The 12,371-nt window shown below is 39.4% G+C and overlaps 1 protein-coding gene across 5 annotated transcripts in view; it reads right to left on the bottom strand.

The window, feature by feature from the left end:
* Positions 1–12,371, bottom strand: part of LOC118414726 (alpha-adducin-like) — a 39,480-nt gene that overhangs the window by 10,099 nt on the left and 17,010 nt on the right. For 4 of the 5 annotated variants that reach the window (XM_035818929.1, XM_035818927.1, XM_035818930.1 and 1 more), the window contains exons 2-5: positions 6,992–7,219; positions 5,080–5,222; positions 4,557–4,708; positions 407–637 (exon numbers count right to left, since the gene is read on the bottom strand). In XM_035818929.1, coding sequence (XP_035674822.1) covers positions 407–637; positions 4,557–4,708; positions 5,080–5,222; positions 6,992–7,194 — 729 coding nt within the window. In that variant the 5' untranslated portion in view covers positions 7,195–7,219. The remainder of the gene's footprint in view (positions 1–406; positions 638–4,556; positions 4,709–5,079; positions 5,223–6,991; positions 7,220–12,371) is intronic. The other variant, XM_035818928.1, reaches the window with a different exon arrangement.

Genomic DNA, 12,371 nt, shown 5'->3' with positions numbered 1-12,371 from the left:
AAGCCTTAATTCTTTCCTCCTTGTTTTGCTTCTTAGCTAATCATGCCCCATCCCTTAGGGCTGAAGGATGATGGTAAAGCTTTGACGAAGGTTAGACCTCCAAATAATAAGGTTCCCAAGGTAACAGTAACTAAAGCCACACTGTCTTTTATCAGTGACTGGACAAACAGCTGGATGATCATTTCCAAATTTTATCCAGCAGCCCAAGTTGGGATGATGATGCCTCTTGATGGTAATAGTAATTAGTGATGGCAAAGAAAATAAGGACTTATCTTTTGCCACATAAAAAAGGATAACAAAACAATCAAAAAGATGGAAGGAAGGAAAATGCATCAGATTATCTATAATGAAAGAAGTGGAGTAAAGGGAATTGTGCATGATGTGGGGAATGAAGATGAAGACTCACTGCAGACACAGCCTCGTTGTACAGGTGCAGGACACATCTGCAGTCCGGGCGGAACTGATGCACAGCGCTGTGCAACATGAAGCCGCCCTTGTTGATGCCGAAGGTGGTGATGCCAGGGTCGATGACCTGGCCCTGCATGTCCACCTTGACCAGAGAGGCGGCAGTCAGCTCGTTGTACATCATCCCGTAGGGGTTGATGAGGAAGTGTTCCTTCTCCTGGCTGATGCGAACCTGTGCAGGAAATAAGGGTAGTGTCAATGGTACAGCATGCCTTGGGTCTAGTTGGAATTTTTATGAAAGAATATAAGGTATAAAAAGAAATCAACAATGACATGAACATGGACAATGACATGGGCATACAAAATGAAGTCAATCTGAAGCTAGATGATGAAACTTTGGAGAGTAACAGGTAATTAAAATTTGCAAATTTTTTAGACAATTGTGATCCATGCAATGATTCTGTGATAATGAAGATAAGATCTTTAGACTAGAGTTGTCAATATTTGACAAAAACACCCCTGCAATTCTAGAAATAGCAGCTAGGAGGCCCATAGCATGTCCAGAACACAAGATATCAAACCTGGAATTTCTACTGTCGTACAAAGTGCTGGCGGACCCCAAATCTACTCATTTTCAGCTTTCGACACCCCCCTTCAATTTACCAAGAATGAAACTAATCCATCCAGTTGTTCTTGAGTTGTTGAAACAGTCAAATGCTATTGAAAATATACCCTCCATCAATATTTCATGGAGGTAATGATATAAAGCTACTTACTGGATGCACAGGCCTTTGGGTATCATTTAGTTAGGCAAAAGCTACCAGTTGCAAAGCACCATACCTTGTATGCTTGAATAAATGCCTAACTGTCATGTGAGAAGTTCAATGTATTAGTGCCAGTCTAGACATGGTTTGAATGTCAGCCAAGAGATGTTACTCATGGGTAGGGGGGTGGAAATTCTTCATGATAAAGTCAGCCGTAAGGCGCTCGCAACTGCTGAGATCATTCTTCCAGATTTAAATATATAGTCCCTGTAGGGACGTTATATCTGTACTTGTGATAAATTCTGAGACCAATGACTGCTAGGAGACCACAGTGTCCAGGGGGCGACATGCAATCATGTCACAGGTCTGGAATTGTAGCGAGGCCTTAAATCACCTTGTACATTACTGACTGGTGACCACTGCGCCTACTTTACGGTTTTCTACGGGTTTTGCATATTTGGGTGACAGTGTGATTTATGTCATGCATTAAGCACTGAGATTGATCAAACATTGTTGTTACCGTGTCCTACATTTGGTTGGCAAACACCAGTCCTGGCTAAAATGACTGCTTCTTTCACCTTCCCTTTGAGATTTTCACTGCAGCTATTAGATATTTACCAGTAGCTATCAGTTATGCTACAAGGAAGCCACAGACACAAAATTCTACATCCATCAAATACAATCAAATTACACATCTACATGTACAGCTATTCTCAGCGGAATCAGAGTTCACCTTCATTTCTGGTAGCCTTTCAAATGTATGCAAATTTGTCTCCTTTCCCAGACTACCAAACTGAGTGGTTAGGACAGTCAACTCCCTTCCCCCAGGCTATCAGTAATGATATGCTCTGTCATGCTCATTTTCCTCCCAAATTTTATTTGCTTTCCACCCTGCTGCAGGGGTGAACCCATTCTGCCTGTAAGACAAACTCCAGATGGCATGATGGGAGCTGGAGGAGGTCTCTAGCTCGCCCAATTACATCGGAATTAGGTCAGGATAATAGAGGATCAAGACAACATGGCCCAAGGTAACGCAGATTAGATGCCTACCAATCTTGAGATCACAGTTTCTGTGTTTAAGATGAAAAAAGAGCTTGAGTTAAGGCAGACTGATGACCCCCATAGAAGCCTATTCACATTTTCTTTACAAAATTGCTGGAAAAGGTATTCTGACCTTTGACAACGTTAACAGCAATAAAAAATATCAACATTGCTGATTAGTACTGTAATGACTTCATACGAGCAGCTATACGATTGTTTCATGTCATCTTTATCATAGAGTAGTGTGTTTGGTGTAAACAGACCAAAAATGCTCCACCTTTATGATTTTTCAACCAAAGGTACAAGAGCACAAACCTTTCAGAAATTTAGAAACTACTTTCTTCCCTCTGTGTGACAGTTTTCTATCTGCATCTGTGCTAATTAAAACACCCCATAGGTAAAGAGGAAGACCCTGAGCAAAAGTGCCTGATAATGCAGAAGCCACCCCTGGGAAATTGTAGAATTCTGAATGCCATCCTGGCTGTTAGCTGGGTAATGAAGTGTGTAATGAAAATTTTGACTCCTCATTTCCAGAGAGCACATCTTCTGTTGTTCAATACTTGTAGGCATCACTCGCTGCTGGGAGGGACTGTATGCAGAGCAAAGCTACACATACCTCTCAAGCAAGAACAGACTTCATATAGTTAATGGCCGGCCAGTCACGCTTTCCCAATGAGCCTTACCCATACCAACATTACACACTCCTTTCTACATTCAAATCTTGTCTCTCACAGCCATTTGACATTTTGGCATAAAAGTACCTATGAAAATGTATATCTTTACTTTGACTCAGTTAATGGCTTCTCTGGGTGGACTAAATTATAACAGAGTAAGGAAATGCTGGTTTTCTAATCTTGTGTAGCAACTAGCCATGGCATCCAGGAACTATCAACACCACATTTGACTTTCTATGGTTATTGGTAAATATGGAAGGGGATGTTTTCTTCTTGATTTATGGGTGGCTCATTTTTCTGGACATCATCATTTACGTCCTGCATTGGTACAGAATGTGGAATGACTGGATGAACAGACTGCAAAGAAGTACTACATTGTACTGTAACAGTTCTTTCTGATAATTTTCAGGTTGACTTTCTTGATAGATTATGCGAAATAGACCATTTGTCAGTGGGTAAAACCTTTGCACAACTGCTTAAAAAGTTATAATAATAATAATAATAATACATCTGGTGTATTATTTGCAGCCAGTAGATACCCAATTTTTAGTAATGAGGCTGATTTACGTGCTCGAGGCACCTCGTCAAACAGGGGACCCCCATTTTACGTCTCTTCTGAGAGACGATTTGTGAAGTGTGTATCATATTTAACCTGGAAAGAATGTTTATATAGTCTTTTTTTTGGCACAGTGACTAATTTGAAAATTTTAAAACCTGTGGAACATGAATGGCACCATGCTCTTCCTGACAACATGCTTGATCTGCTCTGGTAGATGGACAAGGCATCACCCATGAAACAAGCGGGGCATGTGTTTGGTAATCGCCCCTATCGAACATGTCAACAGACCTTGCAGGAGGCAGGCTTACAGTAGGATATACAGTTTACTTACTTGTTGTGAACCAAAACTGTGGATCAGGTTTGGGATTAATGAGAGCCATGTGCTGTTGGCCACACCATGTGTCTGACAGATATAGGGGCACCCGACATGTCAGGCTCCCTGTATGTGTGCCGGGATGTTTATCATCTCACTGAAACAACTCTTACTTTATCATATTGCTCACTGAAAATACAACCCGACAATCTGGGGGCTGGGTAAGCAATGTTTTTTTGGCAGAACTACAAGTTGCTGTACACATTTTTGTCTTGTGAAATGTTGGTATCAGTCTAAAGGCTACGATTGTGGGTTACATGATTTCTGGTCTTTCAAAAAGAAAGCCCATTCCAGCATAAATTTGGTTCCTTCTAACAATCAACATGTGCTTGACAATTCCATGACCAAATGGTAACAACTTGTCTGCAAACACAAACAGGGCTTAGCGTGGACTTGTAAATCAACAGACACAACTAGTGCCAATTAAGGCTGCCAGATACACGTGTAATGGATGCACAGTCATGCTGCTAACAGACATGTCTGTCAGAGAATGAGAAAGATGCTCATTCATTCACTTTTGGTGTTTGGATGACAATTGTGACAAATCTCATCATTTTGATAAGGGATGCTGCAGCTCCGTTAAGCTGTCACCTGGATGTAAGCATAGCAGATATAAGCAGTGCATCATTGCCTATGGTAAGGTATACCCTGGGTCTACCAGACAGCACAAGTAATCCCTGTGTACTTAAACATGCACATCAGTATGACATGGGCATGTTTACTGACAATACTCCACTCACCGTGATGTGGTTGTATATGAGGTTGGTCCATCCATGCATGTCCACCAGCCGGTACAGGGAGGCCAGCTTGCATCGTAGGAGCTTCTCCCCCTTACTGTAGCTCATGGCGTCCACTCCGCGGAGATCGTTGATGGGGATTACGATTCCTGTGGCTGAGGATAGACAGGAAAAATTTGTCAGTTCCAACTGCAATAAAGATTACGCTCATTTCTACTTGCAACTTTGTGATATTGTTAACAGGGCTGTGTCCAAGTTTCAATTTTTTCCATACATTGTTTGGGAGCCAATGTTGCTAATTTACCTTTTTAAATCTGTCATATTTTTATAAATTTTATGTCATGAAGTTTACATTTTTTGTAGAGACGGGAAATTTCTTCCCAACAAGCAATGTTCTGTTCTGGGATGTAAGGACAGGTCCTAGAGACAGCCACGACACAAGCACCATTTACAATTCAATTATTGCCATGGATATATAGCAGGAACAGTTTCCTTACAACACATGGTACTTGTGATGTGTTCTTACCTCTCATTCCCCCACCAGACAGTACAGAACTGGGCACCCTGGCCTGGGGGAGGATGAGCTCACTGATCTGCTGCAGTGCTATCAGGCTGGCCGGATGAGGGCCTGACTTGATCTGAGACTCAATAATTTCTTCCAGCTCCTCTCTGTTTGAACAAAATGATGATAATAACCATGAAATACGATAAAACAAAAGAAAATAAAGACAAAGATGATAACAAAGAGTTATGTGATGATAACAACGTTGTTATCATCACAAAACCATGGCAGAAGCAACCTCTACAGTACACAGCAAATAGATAGACACATCTATGTCAGTGTGTTTCATCTGCGTTTTACACAGGGGTTAACAGCAGCAAATGTCCAATATTGACAAAGAGGACAATAGATACTATAAAAAAAAAAACAGCTATTTCTTTCTTCTTGATCTACATTCAAAATAAATTTTATTTGCAGATCCCTGGAGATCAATAGTATGGCCCAATATTTTCCATAAACCAGAAAAATGAGTTTATAACTGCATAGCTTTTTTTTTCACATACCACTTGTATTTGTTGATTTAATTTTTCAAATAATATTGCGAAAAGCCTAGCTGACTCAAATCCTGAGTTTGAAAAATTAAGAGATGTTGTTTTTCACCAACCGAGTAACTCCTAGCAAATAATCTTTTCTGTCATATACTTTGAAGAACAGGGCAATATTTTTTCACAATCATTGGCAACAGCTGAATATGTTTGTCTACTTAGTTACAACCTTCCACAGAAACAATGTGTTATGCCCACAGTCACCCATATAATGACTTAATAAGTTGGCCGGTATGCATGTACATGAACCAAAACTTCTCATATCTCCAACCTTTGACTCTTTGTCAGTCTGTGGTTTAATTACATTTGTCAGAGCACCTGTAAGTTCTTCACATCCTATAACTTGAGTCTAAGGGCAAGCTACGCTACGCTGTGTCATATGTTTGGGGAGGGTGGGAGTATGTTTGCTGAGGAAAGGTCACACAGACCCTTTGTGTTGACTGGGACAAATGTTCTGCACAATGCTTTACAGTTCTTTAGACATATTCAGTGCTAAAAAAGCTCAGGTGACAACTCCACCAGAATCTGACATAACATACTGCATTGCGAGAAAAACATACTGTATACAAGAAAGAGGAGTCATGATTAAGACGCAGGCTGTGACATACGTGAAGGTTGGAGCCCATACTGGCCAAAGACTGACAAGCATGACAGCACATTTACATTTCATTTCACAAACATAGAGAACATCCTCTATGGAATGTAAACAGATATGAATTTAATGCACTGTACATTAACATGATGTCCATTTGCTACTAACAAACAACCCGAAATGAAATGAAGTATGTCACCATGTCTTTTTCATGATTGACAAAGGATATTTACTTTCTGTGGAAAGTTTGCTGATACATCAAATTTGTCAACACCCCTTCAGGAATACAAAGGGTGTATCAACGAGGAATACATTACCCTTTCCTAACACATGTGACAGAGTTCATTAACAATCTCTTTGTTGTAGATATTTTGAAGTAAGTCGAAGCCACCAACAGGTTCCAGACTTTCCTGTATGACCTTTCAAGGTCATGTAATGATGTCAAACTATTCCCTCCTACAAAGTATTAAGATGTCATGTGCAAAATTGTGAAAAGAAACAATGACATTATTTTTACTTCCAAAACAGCAGATCTACTTTGGACAAGTAGTGATTTTAGCTGTTGCTTTGGCTGAACTGTCAATCTGGACAAATTGTGCTTTTTCAAAAACATATTCCAAAACAGTTATCATGTTTTTGATATACCGGGGATACTTTAAATTAAGTTACAGTCAACACTTGCCTGCCAGCTTAGTGAATAGAATTAGTATTGTAGACACCAAATTCAAATTTGACTTGCCTGAATGCTTGTGAGTTGAGAATCAGGGAGACTCTCTTGCGCTTTTCCATCTCATGTACATCTTGCTGAATGTCGACTGGTCGCTTCACCTTGCTCTGTTTGGTCTCAGCTACTGGGGACTGGTGAGGGCTGCTTCCACCAGATGATGCTTTACCGTCTCCCACATCAGGGGGCCCGTTCAGCACGACGTCCGTGTCCGCCATCCTGACCTGCTACGCAGCTATGCTGCTGCAACAACGACAAAGGAAAGGAAATGTTAAACTCACTAGTTTTTTACCCATTGCTCCATCTTCTTAGTGTATTAATGTTACATGTAATGTATGTATGCATATTGATGTGTGGATCACAAAACCAGCCTACTGCTGCCTGTGATCCACGAGTATTGTACTGTTGCAATTCTAATAAATCAAATCAAATCAATTCAACATTATTTCTCAGCTTGTGATTGTGAAGTTAACTACCTGACAAGGCATGTAGACAAGCAATATCAACAAATTAAGATTATTGTCAAAGGCTCTTGTTTTTAACGTGTCTTAAGAGGGGCACTATGTGTAAGCCATAAGCCATTTCTCTAAGCAATAGAAGTGAATGGCAGAACCCCCAAATAATTTGTCCTTCTGGATGTTAAGGTTTGAAATTGAAACTAAGATACCGGTACTATACTTTAGAATAAGATCTACCTCAACAATCTTATGTTGATTGTACTTCCATTATAATCTGGTCTGTTTCGCAAACTCAAATTCAAAAGTAAACATCGAATCTAATTACATTTTTACTGAACAAATATGATGTTCTGGGACCATGAAAACAAGGACATAAAAACAACATGTTCAATTTGCTAGATATACCTTCGTCAGAGAAGCCAAAGGGATTGCAGATCTATGAATAAACATTTTCCACAAAGTATGTGTAAACTTGTTTACTGGTCATGGAGAACAACATATTACAATACAGATGCCATCAGACATTCTTTCACTTCAGAAAATATGTCATCATAACAACTGTTCCATGTTCAGTTAAGCAGTTTAGTATTGAACAGTCAAAGTCCCTTGGTTCCAATGATGTCACATGGGTGGCAAATTCAGTTATCCCACTGGTGACTCAGACAGTCCACACCCACATCAACAGGACACCCCTTATGTTTGAACTTGAAAAAACAAAACTATGTGGTACACGTAAGTCCTTCAGCAAACACTGAATTATTGGACAGCTGGAGAGTCTGAAACTTTATACTGCAATCTTAGGCCCCTGAAATAATCTCAAAAGCTGAACTTGTCCTTGGGGGTGGCAAAAAGGAATCAAATCAGTCCCTAAGTAACCCCACTGGGGACTCTTATTACAGATATTGGAAAGACTGGACTTCCTCCCTTGTTACATAGGGTTCCCTCCCACTCAATTTCTTGTGCCTATGGCAGCACAACCCTGAACCTGACATTACTGGTATGTTTCAAATCAATAAAGGACATATCAAGTAAGAATACTGTTCCTCACAAGCCCTCAGAATAAATCTTTCCTGCCTTTTTATAGTTCATTTTAGTAAGGAAATAGATTTTGTCACTTGGCTGGCAGTGGATCAAGTGCATGCACACATGTATTACACATCTGAAGATTTGATTCATTTTGAAACCGTTGTTTTTCCCTACTCAAGGTAATAATTGAAAATAACAATAAAACATTATGGTTAAAACTGAAATAGATGCAAGGTTGGCATTAAAAGCTGTACCTTTACTACTCAAACTGTGCATATTGGGAAGACATCAAATAGTGCCGACTGGCAGAATCTATGGCTTAATTCAGGTGAACTAAGAGTCATACTATCATAGAACAATTATTTTAACCTTTGCCTGTAAAGGTCTACACAACATACATCGTTAGAGAACATTTCTACTTGTCAATTGTGTATATTGTGGAAACAAACACCACTTCAGAACTCTGTCAGTAGACTAGGGTCAAGTGGGAGTATAGAGTTACCAAATGCAAGAGTCAATCTGATATGACTCACCATCCCAATGGCTAGGGTCAGAAAAACAACCTCATAACCATCTTAAATCAGTAATAACGTCTACAAAGAGACGCACCGCAATGTCATCACACATTTGAGACTTGTTTGTAAGTTAGAAATGTGATGATAAATCCTTGCGTAACATTCCCTTTCTGAGACAGACGTTAGTACACCCAGGTTTACATGCACAGCAGTACATTGTATATTCCCTTTTGGTAGGACACTGCAGGGCACGACTGACATGTAATCCCTCGGGCTCTATTGTGCGGCAATGACCTACAAATACAGATATTTCAACCATAAATGGCCCCAGCCATACAATCCCCTGTAGCTGTGCATCCCCAGCAGCGCTCCCCTTTAGGAAGCAATGACATCATTCTGACCCTTCAGGTGACCTCTAGTGTACGGTTGCAGGATGCGGGTTGAAACAAAAACATCAGTGGAAAGCAACAGTGCTGTCCAGGTACACTCACACTTGCAGGTTACTTTATAACAACACTGCAAGTTCTCTGCTTTTAAAGAATCACAGTTCTGATTTATCCCTCGTCATTCATTAACCTGTGAGTCAGTGAGTGTGATTATCCTGTCATACTCATAGTTCTCTTTACCATCTTCTAAACAAGATAATTTACATTGTATCAATCCATATAATGCCTTTGCCATTAATACTTAAAACAATCAAGGTCTAAGCCAAACATTGATAAATCTTTTACATTAGTATTCTTACATCATTCTGTTTGGTTATAAAATAAAGATGTAAACTAGTATGGTGTATATTGTAAATTTTCCTGATTGTATTCATACACAGAATTTCCTCTCCCTTGTATTGTAATGTTTTCTTTAGCTTGTAGCATTAGTATCCTTTCCAAACAATGGCCTGAGGAAAAGTTCAAGACATCTGACCTAACACATACAAAATACAGCCCTTCACCTTCATTGCATGTAAACAGAGGCATACAGAAAAGAAACTGAATCTGTCATTATTAACTTAAAGTAAATATATGGCAAGGTTTCTATTTCATCCCTCTAGTCATACCAACTGCCTTAAATATATATAGTTAGATTTTTCAGCTCAGCCTATGAGAACTACCAGGATTACCTTGATTTCCAAAAGCTATACTAGTACCTAAAGTACACAGTCTTTCTCAAGAACAGAGCAGATATCACTGGAATATGGGCTTCAAATCAGGCCTGGAAAAATGTTGTGTTCCCTGGTTTGTCCTGAAAAAAATAGAGTTGGTAGGTACAGATTATCTTTTTTTGTTGTTGATGATTTTTGATTTAGACTTTGACCAACACTCTTGTGATACAATACAGTTTAAAACGGTAAAACTGAAATGCATGAGGACACTCATATTTTCAATGTCATAATGGTTACAAATCTGTGGATCTGATAGGACAAGCAGGTTTTTTTTACTTGATCAGGCTGAATAAAAATTTTATTTGGAAACTGACTCAACTACCCACCAAAATAAAGGGCTAGGGTCGGCGGGTCTTTTAGGGTAAGTTGGGAAACAGAAAATACAACTGTTTTCCTAGGCCTCAAATACAAAGGGGATATTTTTAAAAGTTTACCGAACAAGTTTCTATCAAATGACTAAGATAACATGCCATCTTGTGTATCGAATGTGATTGTAAGAGGGATGCTGACACTAACTGGAACAGCCACATTTCCATAAGGCCATCCCAGCCTTACATGATATATGTATCCCCTGGGACCCAGCTTCCCATCAGGCCCATCCCTTTCCTGAGTGACAGGTGGGATGGCATCAGAAGCAAATCCTGAAATCACCTAGCTGACAACTCAAGCGTTGCACTCAAATTACTGTGGTATGGAAATTTGAAATGATACTACTGCTAGAAATCTCATTATGAATATCAATACTTTTTAGAAGGTTGTACTGACACTATATTGCATGGGGTTTATGGACACACTGTTAACTCTACTAACACTATCAACTCTACTAATGACACTAGTGGCCAGAGAAGGCTCATTTGGGGTTATGATGACGAATACCAATTCCAGTAATAAAACAGGTGGCCTACAGTTTTGGAATATCAATAGTTGTAGGAATGTGTTGTTGTAGGGACTCTATCAAGCAGGAAGCAATAAACAAAATTAAATTCTGGTAATGGAATACTGCAGATGGCCTTGCTTTAATAATAAAACATATGACTGTGTCTGGAGTATCACTCATGTACCTATGATTTGTGACAGTTGGCATGGTTTGAAGGTTGACCTGGTCACACATATGTTGACCAAACTGAAATGAACACATTATTACCTGTACATTTTGGTATGCATACTGATTACTGACAACATAAGGCAAGCATTTGTAATTACTCTTAACATGATTCATTTCTACTGATTAATGGGCTAAACCATGGAGTTTGGTTAGAGTGTGTGAAAACTACTGCTAGCCTACAAACAGATGCACAGATAATAGTTAGACTGTTTGAAGATTTTTTTCTTCTAAGTTCCATTCAAATGGACCTAGGGAAGGAAATACAAATACCAAACCAATACCCAAGTACATGTAGATTGTGTTAAATAGTCTGGATATTTTTTACACAAAATTCAAATGACTGGATACATCTCTTCAAAGAAGCAGATGTTTCAGATAGCATCCACTTTCTTTTCTCAGTGACCTGTATAGCTAATATGTTGACAGGTAAACACAAATAAACCCTGAGATATCATGGTAAGAACTCCAAACACCCTCTTATGCTAAGTGACCATAAAGGATCTTCACAACAAAGAAATCCTTGGAGTGGAATGATCTGTTTACTCTGACAGTGGTACAATGTATACAACACCAAAGGAAACAGTTTTGGACTGAGAATTATTGCACAGAAGAAGAAAAAAACTTTCCATTGGCTGTGTATATGTACTGGCCTAAGATGCTCCTTGCATTGTGAAGAATCTTTTGTACCAACACTCCATAGCCAAGTTCTTTCTTTTTAACCTTCTTGGTCATTGACAGACATCTAAAATTTACAAAGCAGAATGATGCAAGGATACCAAAACAACTACCAGCCTTGTAAAACATCATTAATCGTGATGGTTTTAGCCAGGTATGCGTCAACGCGTCATCTGGACGCCCTTTTCTTAAAATAACAAGAAATTTGATGCCCCTGGACGCCCTATACTGGGGAGAAAATCCTCTGACAAGCATGAAATTCTGATTGACCAGGGATGCAACCAGGTCATCTGTGGTCACAGTCTTCTACTGTGACATCTGTAACAGTATTTTTGCCTCTTGGGATACCTTAGAATGCACTACTTTAACTTAAAATCATCAAAAGCTCTGCACCATGGAAGGTGGATGCCCCCAGACCCCCCTACAAAAGTCACTTACCGCGACTCACCAATAAGTT

The sequence above is a fragment of the Branchiostoma floridae genome, chromosome 4 (genome assembly GCF_000003815.2).
Source record: "Branchiostoma floridae strain S238N-H82 chromosome 4, Bfl_VNyyK, whole genome shotgun sequence".
In the NCBI taxonomy this organism is placed as follows: domain Eukaryota; kingdom Metazoa; phylum Chordata; class Leptocardii; order Amphioxiformes; family Branchiostomatidae; genus Branchiostoma; species Branchiostoma floridae.
This window is presented reverse-complemented; position numbering and strand designations above follow the sequence as displayed.